The sequence below is a fragment of the Brienomyrus brachyistius genome, chromosome 25, assembly GCF_023856365.1.
Source record: "Brienomyrus brachyistius isolate T26 chromosome 25, BBRACH_0.4, whole genome shotgun sequence".
NCBI lineage: Eukaryota > Metazoa > Chordata > Actinopteri > Osteoglossiformes > Mormyridae > Brienomyrus > Brienomyrus brachyistius.
The window spans coordinates 3,921,166-3,942,945 of record NC_064557.1 but is presented as its reverse complement, the minus strand read 5'-3'; the positions used below and the strand labels follow the sequence as shown (position 1 = coordinate 3,942,945).

Sequence of the window (21,780 nt, the reverse complement as noted above, 5' to 3'; positions counted from 1 at the left end):
AGCGCCCCCTTTTATAACCCCCCTCCCCCGAACTCCCCATGGCCAAAAAAAAAAAAAAAAACTTAACGACCCATGAAACATTTCCGGAATCGCATTAAGCCGCTCAAATGGTCTTTGCCTGTGTTGTTGCTAATTTGTGTAATTGTTAAGTACTGGTAGCAATAAACGGTTATTGTTTTTGTCATTTGTCTTGAGCGAGTGACGCCGTTGTCTTGTTACATTTCCGTCCCAAAACTGAGCCGAGAATTCCGTCCAAGACAACAGTAAATAGCAGTTAAATACCCTGAGCGGAGTGGCTTTGCGGTGCCTCTCTGCGTGTTTGTGTATTTGTATGTTCTGGCCGGTGCTGCCTGGCAGCCTCCCATAAATCCAGTCAAACAGGCGGAGAGGCACGGCGTTACCGGGGAAAATGTAAATAAAAACCTGCGGTGAGTCATGGAGCCCTCCTCCCCGGGGAAGGGGCGTAGTGCTGTACGCGCCTGGTTTGAGGTGGCGGAGAGCAGAGACAGGGATATGAAAGCAGCACTAAACTCAGAATCACACTTTATATTTCCTTTCTGTAGCCGTTCGCATTATTTGGGTTAATCAATGATATGGATCCGCTTTACTTCTTGCATGTAGTTACACGCTATTCGTTGTTAAAAGCAGAAGTGTTTGTTTTGCACAGCTAAGCATTAGAAGGAAGCCGGTTTCGCCCAGGGACATATTACAAGATTAAACGGGGGTCCAAGGTGCTCTCATTAATCAGAATTACTCGCGCTATATCTCAAATGCATGTTTTATATTTACATTTGACCATTCCGCAAATGAAAGAGGCTTACAAAAATTGATCAAAGGGCTTGTTTTTATCTTTCGAGTGCAAATTGCTACGCCGTCATTAGGTATTAAAATGTTTTATATATGTTGGAACGTCCAGTGCTATTCATGTCTCCAATATTTGACAATTATATGACGGCATGCGAGTTTTTTGTAAATTGTTAATCTGCAATACGCGGTATCACCGTGTTAATTAATTAGATTATTAGATTCCCTCCCTCACCATTATTTAATTTGCTTGCTTTAATCCCCCTTTACGTGTCTACTGCCGGGATTGATTGCGGTCCCATGGAAGTGGACGCATAAAAGTTTATGAAGTCGTGCGTGTTACTTTGCCGAGGATCTCTTCAGGAAATTACAACCATCTACTTTAACGAGCTCATTACTGATCACTCTGAGTGCTGTCGGAAAAGGTCTCCTATACGTGGGGGAGAAGCATCCCTTCCATTGCGTTTGAGGCGCGCATCCCCCTTTTATTTCCCGGACAGACGAGACCGATCTGCTTTGTTTAACTGACAAGACAATTAAAGAGTGCTGTCGGTATAAAGTGTGTGTGGGACGGGGATTGGCGGGGCATTTGGACAAGACACGGGGGATGAACAGTCACGAGTCTCCGGACATTGAGTGAAAACGGACGCATCTTCTCCGGAGTATTTACTGACCCGGCGTAGCTTTTGTGCATCTTAGGAGCCTTTATTACAGGCATTATAATAAAACCCCAAGCATTTTGTAAATACTGCTGTTAAACAACCCGGAGTATGACGCTAGGTTTGTTACAACCGCTTTTTGTTCATATTCGCACACAAGCAAAAATATATATAGCGGAACGAAATTAGGGGGAGCTGTGTTAAACGTTCCCCTATTAGTGATTTACGGATTACGAGGTCAGTTTGATATGATCTTTTTACGGGCTTTTCGTGATGGAGACCCGTAAAAAAGTTGGAGCTCTGATCGCCGTAAAAGCAGGACATGGTGTTAGACAGACTGGCGAAGATGACAGGGATCAGCAGCCTTTTAGGACATAAAGTATGCCTTTTGAATAGAAAGTCTCTTTGAGTCTCCCTTCGTCTGTACTGTAGTTTAAAACGGTCGGGCATCAGTCCGCATTATAATATAAAAGGTAGGCCTATTATTTAAAAAGGCTGGCCAGGGGATTAGAAACCGCGAATCTCGCGGCGTCTCTTTTCATTTTGCTTAATAACTCCACCTCCTGACACTCTTTGAAAGTCGTTTAACTAACCGGCGTTCATTAATTAGACCGAGTCTTGGCAGGCAAATAATCCCGCTGAGTTTCAGAGGCAGGATGGCGGAAAAAAACGGCAAATGTTTATACATCGCTCAGAAATGAAGCCTGTGTTCATACGTGACCCTCACAGAAACTATTAGACAAAGTAAGTAATGCACCGAGTATGGGAAAGTATAATTAAAGCATTAATTAAATAAACGGAGAGGCATAACAAATACACTCTTTACAGGTCTATGTTAATTGCTTAAAACGCTGTATGGCAGTCTGTGTATAGTTAAGAGCTGCTGTTTACATTGTGAATTATTTTTCATTTTTGACATTGCACCTTAAATACGTTAACGATGCGGGCAAATCATTAATCCTCCACTCTTAATTTTATCTCACATTTGGTGTTTTGAAGTTAGTTATCATGAGGATAGTGTACATATAGATTTTTTCCCTTGTATAAAGTAGGTATTCCTAGCTGTAGTGATTTTGTTTTGGCTGAGATGACTTCAGCCAAAGGTCCACTGTGGATTGGATCCAGGATGTGTTCGGATGGCTGAGATCGGATCTCATTCTCTGAACTTTCTCAGTCGGATATACGTTTACTCATAGCTGGATGTGTAAATAATGATCATGGGAGGTTTACGCACACAAAAATGTTCTGAGGACAGAATGAAAAATGATTGGTTAAAAGAAATAACCAATCTGATTGTAGAGGAGGCGGGACCAAGAGGTCTGATTGGTTGGTTTGTCATCTGACCAGGATCTGATTGGTTTAGAAAGATAATCAGTTTTTGTTCTGCACTCAGAACATTTTTGTGTAAGTAAAACTCCCATGGGCTTTACCATTGCTATGGTGTCTCCGGTACCCACTTCCCTGCCCCCATGTGATTGGTGCCCACCGTCGTCAGATTTTCCAAGCTTGGTTTCCATCTGTCTGACCATTAGTTTTGCCCCGTTTGGCGTTTCTTCCTAAAATCGTTTATTCCTGCCTCATTCTGCCGCGTCCCCGATGGCTCCGCTGAGCCTCATTGGTTTTCTGCAGTCACCCCCCCCCCCATCCCGTCTTATTTTTCCTTGAATATCAAATGCTTTGTGGGAAACCTTTTGCCGATTTCACGCTCCACCAGAAAGACAATATGGTGGCAGTTTCTGAGGGTGTGGGGGGATTACCCAAGGGGGGTGGGGAATGTCATCCAGCCAATTTGATGTCTTCATGGCCCCCCAGCTATACATATGAATTTAGAGGCAATCAATAGTAGCCCCCAACACACACACAAACATGCAGCACCAAACAATTATCAAACACCCTGTCCCTTCAGCATCTGGAACCATTCAGGAGTAGGCGCATCTTGCAGGCGTGCATGGTCAATGTGCATGATTTGCGGCTTTGCTCTCAAACCAGGCGCTTAGGTGGCGCTGAAAAACGGGAGTCAGACATGAAATAATGGCCGCGTGGGACGGAGCTGTAATTACGCCGCAATTAAGCTGCGTGCGCGATGCTCCGGCGTGCGTAAACCCCAAGAGCCGCATGCGTTGCCTGATGTCTCTGTCACCAGATACCGTTTTCATACATTGGCAGGTATTAGTGCATTTGCTGGTAGGAAACTCTTCGATTATTATGATGTACTTTTTTCTCTGAGCGGATCTTTTAGCCAAAGCTGGGTTATTTGGCAGAGATTGAGGAGGAGCTGGTCTGGATCGAGCTCCTGCTTACCAGCGCAGCTCAGCTCCACTTCTGAACAGGGGTGCCGTGAAATCAGCATGTAGCACTACGTCTGATTAGCAGAAGATCGGTCCAACCCCTTTCTCATGGACAGTAATGGCTCTGTTATTTCCACCAAGGGAGATGGATTCCGTCTCGCGGGATGCGTTGACTTGACGTTACTAAGAAGTCTCGTTTGGTTCCCTGTGTCTTCTTTCTGTCCTAATACGTCACGAGCTGTGTGACAGTCAGTCCCTCAGGAGGACAAAGTGGGCCAGCCAACCCTGCAGGAGGTTTGAGCCAGCCAGCCAATCCTGCGGGAGGATGGAGCCAGCCAGCTAATCCTGTGGGAGGTTAGAGTTGGCCAGCCAATCCCACGGGAGGTCGTAGCCGGCCTCACACCCACTTAGAAACTTACACAGTTACACAGGAATCCTAATGAACCTAGTTGGCTCCTGATCCTCCACCAACATTTTTTTTTATGTGATGCACTGTGGCTAACAACCTCCGGTGCAAATGAAAACCTGTATGTAAATTTGCAAAACAAGCGGCTGGCCGTCGGCATCCCGCCACCAGGAAGTGGCAGCGCCTGCTAATTGGGTGACCGAGACGGTCGAAAAAACGGGAATTCCCGCCGAGATAATGATCCCGGTGTCCCTGGTATGAGCCAGCCAATGCCGAGCTCTCTGTCGGGGGGGCCTCAGACAGCTTTGTGTCGCCCCCGGCTTTCCCGGGGGCCGCGAACACAGGTACGAGTGTGCAGTGCCACGACTGATGAGCGTGGCCTGCCCACGGACGGCAGGGCTACCCACTGGTGCCCAGCTTTTGTCTGCTTTGCCCCTGATAAAAGCTTTCAGTTTGTTTTGTGCTGTTATTTTTATCGTTATTGTTATTATTACGACCCAGATGGGTGTCCCGCGATACTGGCGGTCACACAGAGACCATCCGCTGGGCCCCATCCGCCGTGATGAGATTCACTGCCCCCCCCACTGGCGTCCGCACCCCTTGGCGAAATGGCCCTGCTGACCCCCGACATTTGAAGGAGTCAAGGGAGAAGACCGACGAAACGATTTAGTGATAGTAATTGCATTTCCGGGGCTTAACCATTTCCATAAATGAGATCGCAAATTTAATCTATAATGGGACTTAGCACAAGCGTGTCAATCAGCGGCAACCTCAATCTCCTCTCCACCAGCGGGGAGCGATAGAGTTCGGGAGCAACCGGAATTATTACAAACCTCGTTCTATGCACTGACAGACCTCTTTGAAAGCTCCCCTTTAGGTGACATAATATATTCATACCCTGTATGCGCTCCTTTTGGGTCCTGGGGGCTCAGCTTGGCTCGGGAGAGTGCCTGTGTTATTGTTGAACCCTGAGCCAGCAGTAGCGTATCTGCCCCCCGCCACCCCCCCCCCCGTTGGTTATTGTCACAATAACCACTATTATTACGGTTAGTGCCGTATGTCAGGCCGACAATGATGTCACCCAGCACCTTCTGTCCGTATCCTGAGGTTCCCTTCCAGTGGAATGGAACATATTCGGTGAATTAAGGACACACACCATCTCCGTGTGAGTTAGGACCAGCCTGGGTCATTTTAGACCATTTAGTCTGTCCTCTGTTCTCCACCGGTTGTGGGCGGGGCCTTGTGAGAATGTGCCACACTATAAAACCTGACACTTCCACACCCACTAGGTGTTAAAAAAGGTCAGAATTGGGCCACATTCTCGCGTCAGAGGCACCTACCCATATTGCTGTCCTAAAATGTGACTCCGACACGAAGAATTACCAATAGAGCTGTCAAATTAAGGATGGCTCCTTATTTACATATCAAAGCTCCAAATGCTCAGCTATTCCTCGGAAGCGCCAGAAGCCGGAGAGAGTGCAGGGCGGCTGCTGCAGGAACAGCGGAGGTGCGCCGGGGAGAATGTAGCTGGCCGATGGGAATCCGCTCCGCGGAGCCCGCTCTGCGCAGGTGGGCGCATAATGGCCGCGTTCCTTTTCACAGCTCTGTTCGTGCCAGGAAAAAAAATCGTGCTTTCTTCACAGGCAAAGGAAGCGCCAAGTTAATTCCTCCTTGGCCAGGAAAATTCGGATTCCTGGGTGTTTTTTTGGAAGGAATACGAGGACCCGGAAATGAAAAGTCCGTTGATTTAGTATGGGCATTCTCTGTATTTGCCGGCCTTTTTTTCTAGTGCGAGGTAATGAGAATTACTCTCCCGGGAAACCTTATTAGGGGCCTGGAGCAGCCAACTTCCAGCTGACGTTGTACTGCGATGTCACCCGGTTGCTGACTCAGCATGCGAAGCCCCCATCCCCTGTGCAGGTTTTAATCTACCGAACGGCGTCAGAGTGTCGTAAATACCAGCAACTATCGAAGATGGGTCCTTGGTTCGTAAGGCCGGGGCTGCAGTAGTCCAGCCGGGGGGTGGGATGTGGCCGTGTACTTCCCGGGACTCCTTTCATGTTTAGTTGCTGCTTTTAGCATCCACTGCTTCTGGAAACCATGACCCATGGATGTGGGGGAGATGTTTGGTGCCTCGGCACGCCTGTGGAGCAAAACCGGCTGGGATAGGGCCCCGACCGGCACCAATGCTCCCTCATCTCCGAATAAAAGCGAGGGGAGTCCCCCCGTGCATGCGCGGTCCCTGATGTCTCTTCGCACTTACGGCGATTAGCCGTAATGTTTTTATACGCTCCTTTGTATCAAATGAAACGTTTAGAGAGCTCTGAGCTGTTGGAGAATCGCCCTTAAGCTGTCATCTGAGCTCTTTAACGAGTTAATCAGGACTGATTTTTGAAAGCGTTGGGCACTCAAGCCCCGTCTGTGTTGGTCAGCAAAGGTTAACTTGGAGATCATCTCCTCAAATGTCAGGCACTCTTATGGCGCGAAGAGATTCATCATGGTGCAGTGCATGCTGGGAATTGTGGTCCATATGATAACCTTGGGAACCAAGAACGTTCCAGCTTTTCATTATCTCTCTACAGGTCTAAATAATGAAAGGTTGCCAGAAGTTGTTAATCTTGGAAGAAAACACATGCATGTCTCTTTGTGCTGTTAATTATTAAAATGTTTGCCGTACATTTTTTCATGCAGATAATTTGCTTATGATGAATCCTGGGACATCCCTGGGACAGATTTTTCCATCTCTAATTTCATGGTCTCATGCCTTCTCCACCTGTCTTTTGACGCAGTCCGGTCCGAATGCACGTCCTTCCGGTTGCTGTTAAGGTGTTTCTGTCCTCTTCTGCTGTGTGGAGAGGTTCACGGCACTCTGAAAAACAACTAAATAAAAAGTCGAGGGGTCGGGGGGTTGTGATTGTTTGCGTGTGCGTGTAATATCATTCATTATAGCGGTGTACTTTCCCGGACTCTGGGATTGGGGGGGGGAGTAAAAGCATGAACTGTCAGGGGGCCCCCGAGGACCAGTATAAGAAACACTGGTGTAGCTGAGCCTAGGACTTGGCTTGGCACAGATTCATAAGGCTTATTTTCTAATTTCTTCTTTAAAAAAAGAGATTTTAATGCTTTTCTTTATTTGGCCAGCAGGGGAGACAGGGTCAGCAGAGTACGTAGATTAGCTGTGGATTTACATAACTGTGAAAATGCCAGCGAGCGGCTTCATACCACCCACGTAATATCTGTGCGGATCACTGTCCCGCGCAGTGGCGTTTATTTTGCGCCTGGGTCCATTGGAGTGTTGATCATTTTACAAATCAGTGCATTGCCAGTGTGCCGGTCACTGCCTTGGTCACTGCATTGATGAGTGTGTCGCTTAAAGCGCCATTCACTGCATCATTGGTATCAGTGCAGTTAGCAGCAGCCCTGGTGCAATGGGCTTTAGAACCATCACAGTGAGCATTGGAAGGAGTGCCGAGAGCTTTGGAGGGAGTGCAGTGGGCCTTGTAGGGAGGGCAGTGAGTTTTGTAAGGGGTGCCATGAGCTTTGGAATAGGTGCAGTGAGTTTTGGAGGGAGTGCAGTTAGCTTTAGAGGGGGCACAGTGAGTTTTGAAACCAGTGCAGTGAGCTTCAGAGGGAGCACAGTGAGCTTCAGAGGGAGTGCAGTGAGTTTTGAAAGCAGTGCAATGAGCCTCAGAGTGAGTGCAGTGAGTGTCAGGATGGGGATACAAACGCGCTGGGGGTGCTACATCTCTGAGCTCCCTCAGCACATCTGGAGCCCCTGTATTGTGGGCTATTCTTGGCCCCCATCCCTCACCCCCCCCAACAGATTTTCATTAACACCAGAGGGACAGGATATTACTCCCGTTGTGGGGGGGGCAGATGCGAGGAAGCATCACTGGTTGGGGGGTTGCGGAGGCACGGCTCATGATAGAGTACTGGTGGTGGGGGGGGACTCTCACCTGCTGGGAGGGTTCTGAATCTGTCAGGGCAATCCCACATATGTTTATGTGCTTGTGTGTATGTGTGCATATTTCTATGTGTATGTATGCATACATTTACACGTGTATCTGTGCTGTAGGGCGGGGCAGGGGTGTTCTCGAGTCCCCACAAAAAAAAAAATAATAAGAGAACGCAGTGAAAAACTTGCCGTTATCACACAACCCTCACTTGGGAAAACTGAAACTGCTCCATCAGTTTTTGATTTCCATTTTGTAACGGGGGGGGGGGGGGGTGTCCTACACAGAAAGCCTCCACTTACAGGAGTATTGGAAAGGTGTCTGTAATACTGCTTGCTTGTGTGTGTATGGGGTGGGGGTGGGGGGGGTTGTGTTTACCACATTGTGGTAAAACCCAATTTTAGCTGCGCTGGTCAGCAGAGGGTAACTTGGAGATCATCTCCTCAAATGTCAGGCCCTCTTCTGGCGGACATTTTTCTGGGGACATTTTTCAATTTTATAATGTATTAGTTTATCTGTGACAGAAAACAATCAGAAAACAAAAAAAGCCATAAGTCTTGTATTTTGCTTGGTTACTTATGGTTACGGTTAGGGCTGGGTAGGGTTAGAGTCATCGGACTCAAGGTTAGGACTATGCCCATAAACATGAATGGTCGGGTTTGATCACCCCGTTTATCGTCTGTGACTGGCAGAACCACATCACAGCATGCCGCGGTGTCAGACCAACTTCCCAGCTCCAGCACTCAAGGAGAAGGGAAGCGTCAAGGGAAGCCTGGTATCCAACCAGCACACCATTGGTCGATAGTGTTATTCCCTTGCCTGGGGGGGGGGCTTTCCTCTAAGGGAGTTTTACTGCTTGTTGAGAAGTTAGATGACCTTCTTGTGATAAAGGAGGTAAAGCCGACAACATGAATGACCCATCCCAGCCCCCCTCCCCCCCCCCCATGGCCAGGGCACACAGAATTATTACACTTATCAGACAGGGTTGGGGCTTTCGGATGAAATATTTTTTGTTTTAATTTTGTGAACGATTACACTTATTGAATTACAGTTCAATTTAATTAAATGGCTTTTATGATGTAATTTTTTTGTGTGCAGTGAAGATGGGCTGGGTATTAAAAATGTGATCGAATGATTAATTTTGTTCATAATTGTGCAGGATGATGAGCTCCTGTACCAAGGCCCTGGGGATGTGGGGGACAAAATCCCTCCATCGCTTTATGACACATCATCGTCACTGTTGAGCCCCTTCCCTGGTCATTAGTTGTCTGTTAGTCCTGTTCTATGGAGTTCCTTTTTCACTATGCATCTCGATGTCGCTGGGGTTTAGCATTTAGCTAACCTGTAGCATATTACCATTCATACATCTGGAAGCTTCTGCTTCAGTTAAGCTCCTTGGCGAAAGGTACAACAACAGGCCCATCCTTAATCTTCAGGTCATACACTGTATGGACAAAAATATTGGGACCCACCTCTTAGTCATTGAATTCAGGTTCCATTCAGACCCTTTGCCAAAGGAGGATAAAATCAAGCACCTAGCTTTGCAGTCAGATCTGCAAATATTTGTGATAGAATGAATCGTTCGGAAGAGCTCAGCGAATTCAAGCATGGCACTGTCATAGGACGCCACCTTTGCAATAAGTCAGTTTGTGAAATTTCTTTCCTGCTCGATATTCCACAGTGAAGTGTAAGTAGTATTATTGCAAAATGTAAGTGTTGAGGAAGAACAGAAACTCAGTCATGAAGCGACAGGCCGCGTAAAATAACAAAGCGGGCTTGGCGAGTGCTGAGGCGCAGAGTGCGTAAAAGGTGCCAATGTTATGTTGACTTAATAGATGCAGTTCCAACCTTCCTCTGGCATTAACCCCAACACAAAAACTGCACCAGGAGCTGCATGGAATGGGCCTCCATGGCCGAGCAGCTACATGCAAGACTCACATCACCAACCACAATGCCAAGCGTTCGGAGTGGTGTAAAGCACACGGCCTATGGTGCATGGAGCAGTAGAAATCACGCTTCTCTGACTGTTAGTCTAATGGGTGAGTCTGGGTTTGGCAGATGCCAGTAGAACATTATTTGCCTGACTGTGTTGTGCCAATTGTAAAGTTTGATGGAGAAGGGATAATGGTATGGGGTAGTTTTTCAGAGGTTGGGTTAGGCCCCTTAGGTACACTGAAGGCAACTCTTATTGCTTCGGCATTCCAAGACACACAGTATTGGACAATTCTATACTTACAACTTTGTGGGAACAGTTTCTGTAACAGAATGTTTCTGTTACCGCATGACTGTGCCCCAGTGCACAAAACAAGGTCCATCAAGACATGGCTGGGTGAGTTTGGTGTAGAAAAACTTTACTGGCTGCACAGAGCCCTGACCTGCACTCTATCGAACACCTTTGGGATTAACTAGAATGGAGATTGTGAGCCAGGCCTTCACATCCAACATCATTGCCTGCCCACACAAATGCTCTTCTAGATGATTGAGAAAAACTTCCCACGGCCACACTCTAAAACTATGTGGAAAGTCTTCCCAGAAGAGTGGCAGCTGTTATAGCTGCAAGGGGGGGGAACCATCTCCATATTGGTGCCTATGGATTTATAATGGGATGTCATAAAGGTTTGTATATGTATAATGGCCTGGAGTCCAAATACTTTTGTCCATATAGTGTAGGTTTGTGTCCTTAACCACCCCTTCTACAGTACATACCTCCAGCAACCCTATAACCCTCTTACAGTAACATTACTCCCTCATACAGTAATATTATTCCCTCCCACAGTAACATTACTCCCTCCTACAGTGACATTATTCCCTACTTCTGTAACATTATTCCCTCCTACAGTAACATTATTCCCTCCTACAGTAACATTACTCCCCCTACAGTTACATACTGCCAACCTTTCATACTTGATTAAAGGAAATATTATGCAGCATCAGTGTGGGCTGATTTAATGCACTACAACCAGTCCCCTGGCTCCCCTGCCCCCCTTCCAATGGATCACAGTTGTCATGACGCTGCAGGAGGTCATGTGACTTGTCACGGCATATTAGCAAGCGATGATTAAGCGTTTACTGCATGTAGCCGTTTGACCCAGCAGTTACCTCGCAGAACGGTTAGCGCTTCTAAGGAGAGGAAGTCTGTGTTTGCCTCAGAGGAGCTGGATATGGGTGGAATAGTGGAGCTACACCTGTGTTTATTGTGTTCAGTGTGACTGGTGCTGGCTGTAACGCAGGGAGTCTGGGTCCTAATCCATCATCGGAGCTGACAGCATGAGTGTCTCACAGAGCGGCCTTCTGGACTGGAAACGCAGTGTCAGACGCGGTGCGTTGCTCTGCTGAAGCCTGTGGTTATTCTTTATTTACGCAGCGTTTGCTGGTACTTACATTTCCCCTGCGTAGGGACAAGCACATCTCACCGAAGTGATCACAGTGTCCTTCTAAGGTACAACGGGCGTCCCTCAGCTGGGATTTGACTTAGCAGCCTTCCGGCTTCTCCTGGCCCTGATGCCGGTGGGATGGGATGCTGGGGGGGGCCCTCCACCCCCTGTGAGATGACCTTCGGTTTTTGTGCTCGAAAACAAAAAGAAAAAAAACGGACGTATGAACGAGCGATTTAACATCTGTCAGGCAGCGTCGCGTCCGTATTACCTTCAGAAGTCAAGAGAAAATGGCCGCCTCAAGTATCTGGGGTTTGTGTCGTGTGTACGTATGGCTCCGTACCTGCAAGAAACTGCCGTGATCTCCATAGTCGTGCAGGTTTATGTGTGTGCCGCTGTGTGTAGGAATGTCTGACAGCTTCCCGAGTGGGGGGGAGTTTTGCTGTTTCTCTTCATTTCATTGGCTCATGTGGGACTTAGCGGAGAGTGCTAATGCTAACACACCCGATCGAAACATGGGTTGCAGAGAAGCACCCCGCTCCCCCCGTGGCACCGAGGCTGGCTGTGCATTCGGTGCCGACCTTTTAGTCGTGTCTTTTGTGCCCGTCTTCACTTGGGCTGAGGGTGCAGTCTGGTGCCCGTGTCTTGCGTACTTTCCTCGGTAATCGAGAACTTCAGGGTCACTATCCATCCCATGGCGCCTCTGCTTGCGGCAAGTAGCGGACGCCCACATCATTGCAGGAGACACCGATCTCACGCGGCAAATGCATCCTCAGTGACGTACGCTCAGATGCATCCCTTGTGTTGGCTTTGTAGTTAATATGCGACTGGCGGCCTCGCTAGGCGTGTCACATGCTAATTTTCGGAGAGGCCTGCAGACAGGCTCCCGTTAGCCAGATGACGAATCCCTCCAACAGTCCCGGACACCAGTTGATCATGCAAATCCTGTTAACTTTTTTTTTTTCCTTTTTGCACCATTGTCTGAAGAGGTGTTACAGAGCCATTTGTGGTGAAATGTTTGTTCTCTCAATGCGCCTGTCATTAGCCAAGCCTTGGCTGAGGAGCTAAATTGTTCTGTTGTTTGGGAAAAAAGTTTCTTTTTTGTCACTCTCGTGGGATGATTCACAAGACCCTTCACGACGCCCCTTTAGTGCTGTAAATTTAGCGCCATGGCTGTCAGGAAGGGTGCGCTTTTATATGTGTATTTTTATTATCTTTATTTATTTTCGGAAGTCGCCTTCGCCAAACTTCGCCACAGGTGTCACTAGCGAGCTGAGCAGTATTCGGGGCTGGGTGCGGTGGGGGAGTGGTGGTGGAGGGGGGCCACGGGACCGTGTGGCCGCCAAATGTGCCTCATTCCAAGGAGCCAGGAAGAGACCCGGGGGGTCACTGCGGGGGCCCGGCCTGACTCACCGTTTCCCAGAATTCCTCCTTCCCACTCACAAATGGGACTCTGTCTTCTCGTCGAAATGTGGCTGCTCTCATTTTCACCCCTATGTCCGCTGTCTGTGTGAATGACAGATAACATTTCCGTCTTTGCACCACCAAACCCCCTTAGTGACAGAGCCCCCTCCCTCAGCAGGAATCGGTGCTCTGTTTACGCGTGTGTTTGAGAGAGGGAAATTTGTGTGAGTGCGGGGGAGGGGGGCAGGTCTAATATATGTAGCAGTCAGCATTTGCTTCAAAAGATGCTTTTGGTGAATAATGCCCCCCCACCCCCATCCTGCTTGGTCTGGGCTCTTGGCGCTTGTCATGAGTCCCAGCCTTGATTTTAGAAAGGCCTAGGGGTGCTAGATGCGGCAGGCCTGCTTCGCTCCCTTTCTGAATTACATTTGTACTACAGGGGGCGCTGTTGGAACTCCCCCCATTTTTGTTCAGAGGAGAAGACATTGCAGCGCCGTCCCGCGGTCGTCCATTATTCACAGTGTGGTGCCCCTGCCTCATCCGTGTTTATAAATCTCTGCGTGGCACGGTGAATGTAATCAGCCGGCTCGCAGAGGACATGAGCTGGCGCCACCGCTCTGCCACCCCCCTCCCCCCCATCAACGGCGCCTGCCGCACGTGCCAGACCTGCGCCGACTTGCTGGCTTTCGCCGGTCTTGCCCTGGCCTGCAGCCTGCCTCCGTGCTCCACTGCACCCCCTGCTGGCCACAAAGGGCTTTTCATGTATTCATCTCATCGCGTTTCCCTGTCCGGCAGCCACACCGGGACTTTCACCGTGGACGGTGAGTCACGCTTCATGCAGGTTAAGCGAGTTTCTCGAGTGGATCTGAGTAACGTCCCCTTTTTCACGGGTGTGAATGTGCCTGCTCTCGTTCAAAGTACATTTGAAGTACGTGACGGTTCTGCCACGTATCTCGTCCCTCTCAGGTTGTACTGGGTCTTTTTCTCCCAGTCAGTCGTTTTTCACACGGTGCGTATAAGTACCAGCAATTTTCTCTGAGTTTTTTTTCTTTTCGAAACTGTTTGGAGGTCAAACACGGGCTTGCTTTCTGTCACATCCATGCTGTGATTTAATTAACAGATCATGTTTACCATTCACTGGGGTCACACGTGTCGGTCGCTGTTAATGGGGTTATTTGGGAGTCTTACGGCTTGTTTCAGTGAAAGAGTGACCGTTGAGCCAGTAATCACCTGCCGTGGATTGGCTAGATTTAGGGAACTGGATGTCTAACCACTGGGATGTCATGCCATTGTTGCTCACCTGTTTCCCTCCAAACAGTCCAGTAATGGACCCTGAAAATGGAAATTCTAAGATACCTTTTGATCTACAGTTAAACTAGGAGATAGATATCTGTACCAATTTATAAATTTGCCTGAATAATAAATTGTATTTCCAGGCAAAACAGATAAAAAGCACTAACCATGTCTTCCTCCGCATCACCTTCACTTGGGGAGACTTAATCAAAAACCATTTGTTGGATTTATCGTCCTTAACACGGTGCCGTTTGCTTAAACGCTTGCAGGTGTCTCTCTACGTGCTCGTCTGACGGTACGGCTTGGGGGGGCGCTGGCCATCTCTCTCCTGGCCGGGAAGTTTCCCCGGGGTCCAATCTGTGGTCTGGCGTGCGCGTGTGCTCCGCCCAGGACGGGACCGCGTCGCCGTTTGCACAAGTCACCAGTACCGTCTGTGAGGTGTGCGATTACAGCACCACCCACCTCCCACCCGCACTTATTCAGCTCCGTTTAATATTTTGGAACAGACCCCACAATGTTACGTTGCTGGTGGCTCTAACACCGGTTCTGGTGCAAATTGCTCGCGTTCCCTGTGAGGCCGGAATGCTCCCGTCGACTCAGAGACTGCCTCCGCGGTGACGGTCTGGACTTCTCTTCTTTTTATCTCTGCAGTTTCCTTTCTTGATCATGACTGCTCTTTGTCTCCCCAGACTGGGGGGGGGGGGGCACACCACGCCACCGCAAACAAGTCGCCTTGTAACTCCGACTCTCCGACTCCAGCCCCTTAACCTCTCCTGCCACAGTCAGAACCCAGAATTAGCCCCCCCCCCCCCCAAAAGCCCCCCTGCCACGAAAACTGGCACACGATCATGAGCCAGCTAGGGGGGCATCGAAGGCGACAGAGGAGGCTGAGAGATAAATAATACCGGATGTTCCAGGACCTTTTCTGCTGCAGTCGTTTGTCAGAGCTTCCCTTACTACCCCCCCTATACCATGATTATGGTTTAACGGAATATCTAATTATGAGCGGGTACTGCTTTATTATTAATGTGTGACAGGAAGGAACGAGCACTGTGGGGGATTCGATCGATATTACATTCAGGAAGCCAGGTTAATCAATTAACCGACTTAATTATTATATATATCAGCCATGTGGCCCCCGGTGGGTCTCTGCGAGCCACATCCAGGACACAGGTCTGCAAAGGCCCATCACCAAATCGTCGTGGGAACAGAAGGCAGAGTTGACAGCACTGAGGTCGGGCTTGCTGTTTCCCCGGGGTCGTAAGTACCCCCCACCGGTGCCGCCATAAACCCGACTCTTCCCATGTCCCCTCCACCGTGACACGGGTACACGTGCCACCCAGGCCGCATGCCTCCGGCAGCTACCAGGACGCCTGAAACATAATGAGCCAATCACGCGTCTGCAGATCCGATTACAGACACGAGTCCCGATGTCAGAAAGTCGGCATCCTGCTTTAAATGTAACGTGTCACAAACAAGACGGGGGCCTAGCATTTGCTAATTAGATGAAATGTCAATATCAGGCGCTAACGGTAAATAAACCATCTGTGTTTTTCCCGTCTTAGTCAGCCCCCCACCCCCCCCCCCCACCTTAAGAGTCATGAAAAGCAAACGCTTCGGTAATTTTCCACCATTCAGCCGGCAATCAGGCGTCGTTATCGAACGTTCCGGAGCTGCCGCAATCTGCGCCCTCGTTAATGCCGCTTTGCGCGGAAGCTGCTTGTTCCATTGCAAGGCTGTCTGTCTGATGGCGGGATCACGCGATTAGGGTGGGGATCCCACTGTGGGGGGCTGGGTAGTGCGGGACCCCATCTGCCACATGGCTCACAAGAAAGAACAGGCCATAAGTCATATAAGACATTGGCAAAAACAGGACGGAGTCATAATTTACCAAGGGGGGGCGTGGGGGGACACAACCAGCATTCTAGCAATTAGGAAGAACGACAGGCGAGATCCATCCTGGCATGTAGGTAAGGTTTCAGTCTCATAGCGTGGAGGTTGGTTCAGATCCCTGTAGCGATTCCCTGGATAACGGGACTCAATCTCGACCGCGGCAGCAGACTGCTGGACTGTGTAACCCTGCACACGGTGAGTCACACAGGGCACAATCATCGTAGCACTTTCTGAAAAAGGGTGAAAATGAAACTGACGAGTTGGTTGTTGCCGTTTCACTTTGTCTGGGGGGGGGGGGGGGGGGGGGGGTTTGTTACCTGAAGTCCAAGAAAGGTGCAAAATAAAAGCTTCGCCGATCAAAAGTGGAACATAATGTCAGAAGGCTGTCCCACTACCCCAAACCCCCCTCCCTGTCTCATCTCTGACATGCCCACGCGTGTTTGGCCCTATCCCCTGCGCACAGGCACGGACTGCGCCCTTTCCTCAAATGCGGCGCAGTAATTCAGATTCACGGTGCGTGACGCATCCCTGACACGGTACGGCGGCATTCGACGCCCTGCCCGGAATTGCGGGCGCTCGCTAAATCAGAGTGCGAAAGCAGCCGATGGCCTTGTGACGGGATGACACATGCAGTCAGATGCACGTCAAACATGCGCACACACCGGGACACACACACCGGGACACACACGCCGTCCTCCTAAACAAACAGCCTCACGGTAATAACCTTAGCAGGCGACACGCAGCAATCAGAGTAGAGACAGATAGACAGTGTTACCAAACACTGTTTCTCTTGGAGTCGGCAAAGCGAGTTGCGTGTGTGTGTGTGTGTGTGTGTGTGTGTGTGTGTGTGTGTGCCTGCGAGGGTGTGTGTTCCCTGGGACCCAGCAGATATAACCCCTTCCGCTCTCTGCACTCGACGGTAGGACACTAGAGAGCAGCCGTCTCCTGCTTCCCGGCCGAGCCCGGCGATTACAGTGAGCATCGCTGACCAGACACGATCGGGCTTTTTAGCACGGAGACCAAGCAGGGTCTCCTTCACGCTCTGATCCTGAGGTGCTGATTTAGATGAAACTGGAGGGGGACGGGTTCCACGGACTGTGCCGAGCTGACCACAGCGCAGCAGCTCGATTTATTACATCTGCTAATGTGATCCGTTCAGCCGGCGGAAAAAGCACACCCCCCCCCGCTCCACACACACACACACAGCACCCCGGACCTCCTCCTCTCCTCTTTAAGGAACGATAAACAAGACAAGCGTCACATTTAAAGAGACCTAGCGTGACGTTTTTCCGTAAAATCCTTCTGCCCCAACTCCCCAGACCTGATGATTGCGCCAATGTGCGCCTGCTCTGAATGCTCCCAAAACTCTCCCACACGCTCCCAGATACTCCCCAGCATCCCCAAAGGGCTTTCTTATGCTTCCAGAATCTCCAGTCTCGGGCACTGTGAATAGCAATTCATTTATTTAAACATTTTTAATTTACAAAAGAAATAGAATAGCTTGCATTTTTTTTTTCATCTCTCCACCCTCTAAATTTCTTTTACATATTTTACACAGACTTCATTCTCCCCCTGCTTTCTTTAATTTTGTTTATACCACAATACAAACTGTGATCAGCAGTCCTCTCAACGATTTGAGTATCCTGAAGTATGAAGACACATTAAAGCTCAAATATCCACTCTGGGCGAGTAGCCTCTGTACAAGCCTGCGCTTCTCCTCAGCGATTCAGAAGGTCCCTGAATCAGAGCCTGTGGGTTGTTAATCAGCAGTGAACTCCCCCCCTCCTCCTCCAACCCCCCCCCCCTTGCCTTTCCGACCCCTTCCCTTTGCCTCACGTCCCCACAAACACCCGCCCTCCCTCCCCACACCCCGTCACAGTCCCGATCGGTTCTCTGGAGAGCAGCTGCGGCACGGTTTTCTAGTTGGTCCTCCGGGCCCCCAGGGGCAGTCACACCTCGCACTCCCGGGATGGCTGCTGCTGGCAGGTGCAGGAGCCGTACTCGTTGATGATGACCAGGGCACCCTCGATGTGGTTGGGCTTGTAGTCGACGTAGTATTCCGGCGCAGCCATGGCAGCCATCTGCTGCATGGTCTGTTTCTGCTTCTGTTGACGCCGCTGGCCGCCAAGACATTGCCGGAGCTGCCGCACTCCGGCCGGGAAGCACTTCCAGGACACGTAGAGCATGAGCACCACAATCAGGAAGGAAAAGATCAGTGCCATGGTGCCAGTCACCACCTTGTGGATCTGCATGGTGCTCTCCAGGTCGTCCGTGGCCTCCGTCACGGCGAATGAGCGTGTAGCCACCTCGCTGCTCTCCGTCTCCTGCCGGTCATACGGGCCGCCGGTGGGGCCTCCATAGGCGGGGCCCCGGGTCCTGTCCTTGGTGACAGCGTGGGCCCTGGTGGTGGCAGTGTCACCACGGTCCTCGCACAGCTGGAACGCGTACACAGCATCCAGTACGTCCTCGCCCTGCGCCGTGTCCGGACTGGCGCACAGTAGTCCGCTGTCCCGCTGGCCCCGGAAGGCGCTCAGCCATGAGGCCAGGGCACAGACATTGCGGCCACACTCCCATTGGTTCCCCGACAGCGTGACGCTATGTAGTGACGACCAGGAGTCCAGGATGCGTTGGTCCACGTAGGTCAGCCGGTTGGAGTCCAGCTGCAGCGACCGCAGATTGGGCACGCTCTCGAAGACATGCGGCTCGATGTACTCAATTTCGTTCCCTGAGAAGTCGATCTTCTCCAGGAAGTGCCAGGTCCACTCTAGCGTGCTCACCACGATGGTGGCCCTGTTGCGTCGCATGTATAGCGCACGCAGCGAGATGAGCCGTGGGAAATGGGCCAGGTTGACCTTGACCAGCTCGTTGTGCTCCAAGTGCAGCTCGGTGAGCTTGAACAGCCCGGCGAATGAGTTACGCGCCAGACTCTGCAGCTGGTTGTAGCCCAGGTCCAGGAACTGCAGGCTCCGGCAATCCTGGAAGATACGTACTGGCACGAACTTAAGGGCATTGTAGCGTAGATGCAGGTTGGTCAGCTTCCTGAGGCCGTGAAAAAGGTCCGGCTCTAGGGCCTGCAGTTTATTGTACGATAGGTCCAGGATGCGTAGGTTGGGCAAGGGCCGGAACGTCCCGTTGGCCAGGCTCTCGATGCGATTGGCGCTCAGGTCAAGCTCCTTGACGCGCCGCAGCTTGTCAAAGGCATCCTCCTCCACAGTCTCTATGGCATTGTGGTCCAGGTAGAGCCATGTGAGCTGCTGTAGGCCAACAAAGTGGCCCTCATGCAGCTCCGTTAGCGCGTTCTCACGCAGCGACAGGCCCGCGGCGCCGCTCAGATTGCGCGGCACGTCTGTCAGATTGAGCCCCTCGCAGTACAGCAGCTTGCTGTCGCAGCGGCAGAGCCGCGGACAGACGCCCCCCGCCATGGGGACCGCTTCCAGTAAGATCCCCAGCGAGCACAGTATCAATCCAGCCGGTGTCCGCAGTGGCCACTTCTGACAGAGACCAATCAGGAGGAAATCCATTAGCATGAATATCCCTGGATGTAGCGGAGAAAAAGTCCATTGAATCTTTCAGATATTACATTGTATTGTGTAAACTCCCAGGCGAAAACCTCTCTCGCTCTCTTTCTCTCTCCCGGTCTCTATTGCTCTCTCGCTCTCTCTCCCTCCCTCTCTCTTTCCCCCCCTCTCTCTCTCTCTCTCTCTTTCTCTCTCTCGCCCTTCCTCGGACGTGCTTTGTTTGTTTACTTATCGCGATCAGGAATCCTGGCACAACAAAAATAAGAGAGTCGGCGGCGATGAAAGGCCAGTCGCGGGACTCATGTTCGATAATCGCGGCGATTCGGAGGCGAGCGATGCCGAGACGCTGTCCCCCCGCGAGCCAGCTCTCTCTCAAAGGATTCCTACTCACCCCCTTCGCAGCGAGTGACAGCCCCTATTTAGCCGATCTCTTTGTGATGCCGCTAATTATGTATGGATCTCAGAAAGACCCCACTGTGGAATGGATTCAGTGGGACCTTCCCCCCCCCCATAAGGCCCCGCTTTTCAGCGGACACCCGATCTTGGCAGGGGTACAATGTCTTAGTTTTAGCCGCTTGAAAGAGCCCTGGATAGGGGCAGAATCCAAGTGGCCTTTCAGTGGGCTGTTAGGAAGTGCAAGTTCCCCTCACTGCATCGGAGTCGGAGTGCTCCGCTCGCTCTCTCTCTCCCTCGCTCTTTCGCTCTCTACCTCCCTCCCTCGCTCCTTCTCTCTCTCTCTCACTCCCTCTCTCTCTCTCGCACCGCTCCTCCGCAGTGACTGCTGCGATGGTCCCACAGAGGATGGAAAAAAAAAAATCCCCCTGAAGAAAGAAAGAAAGAGAGAAAGAAGGGTGGAGGAAACAAGAAAAAAATCCCTCAGAAATATGGAACTCTTCTCCCCCCCCGCTCTCTCTCCCCCCCCACTCCCTCTCTATATATATATTTTTTGAAGACTTCGGAAGGTGGCGTGTCAGCCCAGCTCTCTGTCCGTGACTCGAGAGGCACGGCGTCTAATCCAATGGGTCGCTCGGCACTGTTCGGCTCCGCGAAGAGGAGGCGAATAAGATGTGTGTCAGGCTGTGCATTCATGTATCGATATGAAGGGTATCTCCCCCTTGTCTGGATCTCCAAAGGCTTCTTATCCCGGTGGTTCCCCGGTTCTGCTGCCGCTCTCTCCCGTGGCAGCGGCGGCCGCTTGTCGTCTCCCCTGGGTCTCCGGGCCCCGGCATCCACGACCGGCCGGCTGGCTGGCGAGGGGAGACGCTGGGGTCCTTTCGCGGCAGTCGGGCGCTTCGGCTCGCCTGCAGAAGACCCTTCTGTTCACTGAGTGTCGTAAGCCGCTCACGATTGCGCCTGGGCTCTCGCTCGCTCTCCCTCTCTCTCACTCGCTCTCTCTCTCATCCGCCCGCCTCACTGCTTGTCTCTCTCTTTCCCATTCGGTCTCTCTGTGTCTCACACATTTCCATATTCAGGAGGGTGGGCGGGGCTTAAGCTGAAGCTTTAATGGAGCACAGGACTGATGCATGCTCCCCCCCCCCCGTCCACCACTCTAACACCTTCCCTCTCTTGCTCTCTCACTCTCTCTCAGTCTCTTTCTTTCTGTAATGAATTGAAACATGCCTTCGATCTCTAACCGCCTGCCTCGTCACAGATAGAATCCCCCTTTTCCCTGTTAATATGCATTAATATTCAGCTAGCGGACAAAAAATTGTTTTACGCGCCGTGCGGTTACCGCGAGTGGGAGTGGGATCGGACAGCGCGGCGTGTGAGCGCGGCTTTGCGTTGACTGTGTCTGTATGTGTGAATACGTTATCTATGGTTTTTAGGACCTGCATTGAGAATGCAGGACGATTGTTGGATATTAGCAGAAGACTGAGATGTGCTGTGAATGTGTGAGAAGGTGTGTGTGTGTGTGTGTGTGTGAGGCTGTTAGGAGTTTGTGGCTCTGCTGTAGAAATCCCATGTACCGCTTTATTGTCAGACTTCTTCAGAGGCCATCGGAGGTGTTAAAAACCCAGCGGCATCGGTGGGAACGGAGACGCAGAAGAACACCACGTCTTTCACTAACACAGTTATGCTACTTTGCCGGTTTCTGTGGTTTTGTCAACTGCCTGCTCCTGCCACCAATGATGCCCTCCGACTCAGGTGTAGGAAATGCATGTTGGGTCAGTATGACATGACCCATCCT

At 50.7% G+C, this 21,780-nt stretch overlaps 2 protein-coding genes across 2 annotated transcripts in view; one reads left to right on the top strand and one right to left on the bottom strand.

Moving 5' to 3' along the window:
• The window catches only part of LOC125720268 (catenin alpha-2-like), a 185,283-nt gene that overhangs the window by 140,799 nt on the left and 22,704 nt on the right, over positions 1 to 21,780 (top strand). The gene's annotated exons all lie outside the window — the stretch shown is intronic.
• Positions 17,950 to 20,981, bottom strand: lrrtm1 (leucine rich repeat transmembrane neuronal 1). The gene has a single exon (XM_048996677.1). It carries the CDS (start codon positions 19,599 to 19,601, stop codon positions 18,024 to 18,026), a length of 1,578 nt encoding a protein of 525 aa, XP_048852634.1. The 5' UTR covers positions 19,602 to 20,981; the 3' UTR covers positions 17,950 to 18,023.

Coding starts and splice junctions, on each gene's coding strand:
- lrrtm1 (XM_048996677.1), bottom strand. CDS start 19,601: ATGCTAATGGATTTCCTCCTGATTGGTCTCTGTCAGAAGTGGCCACTG.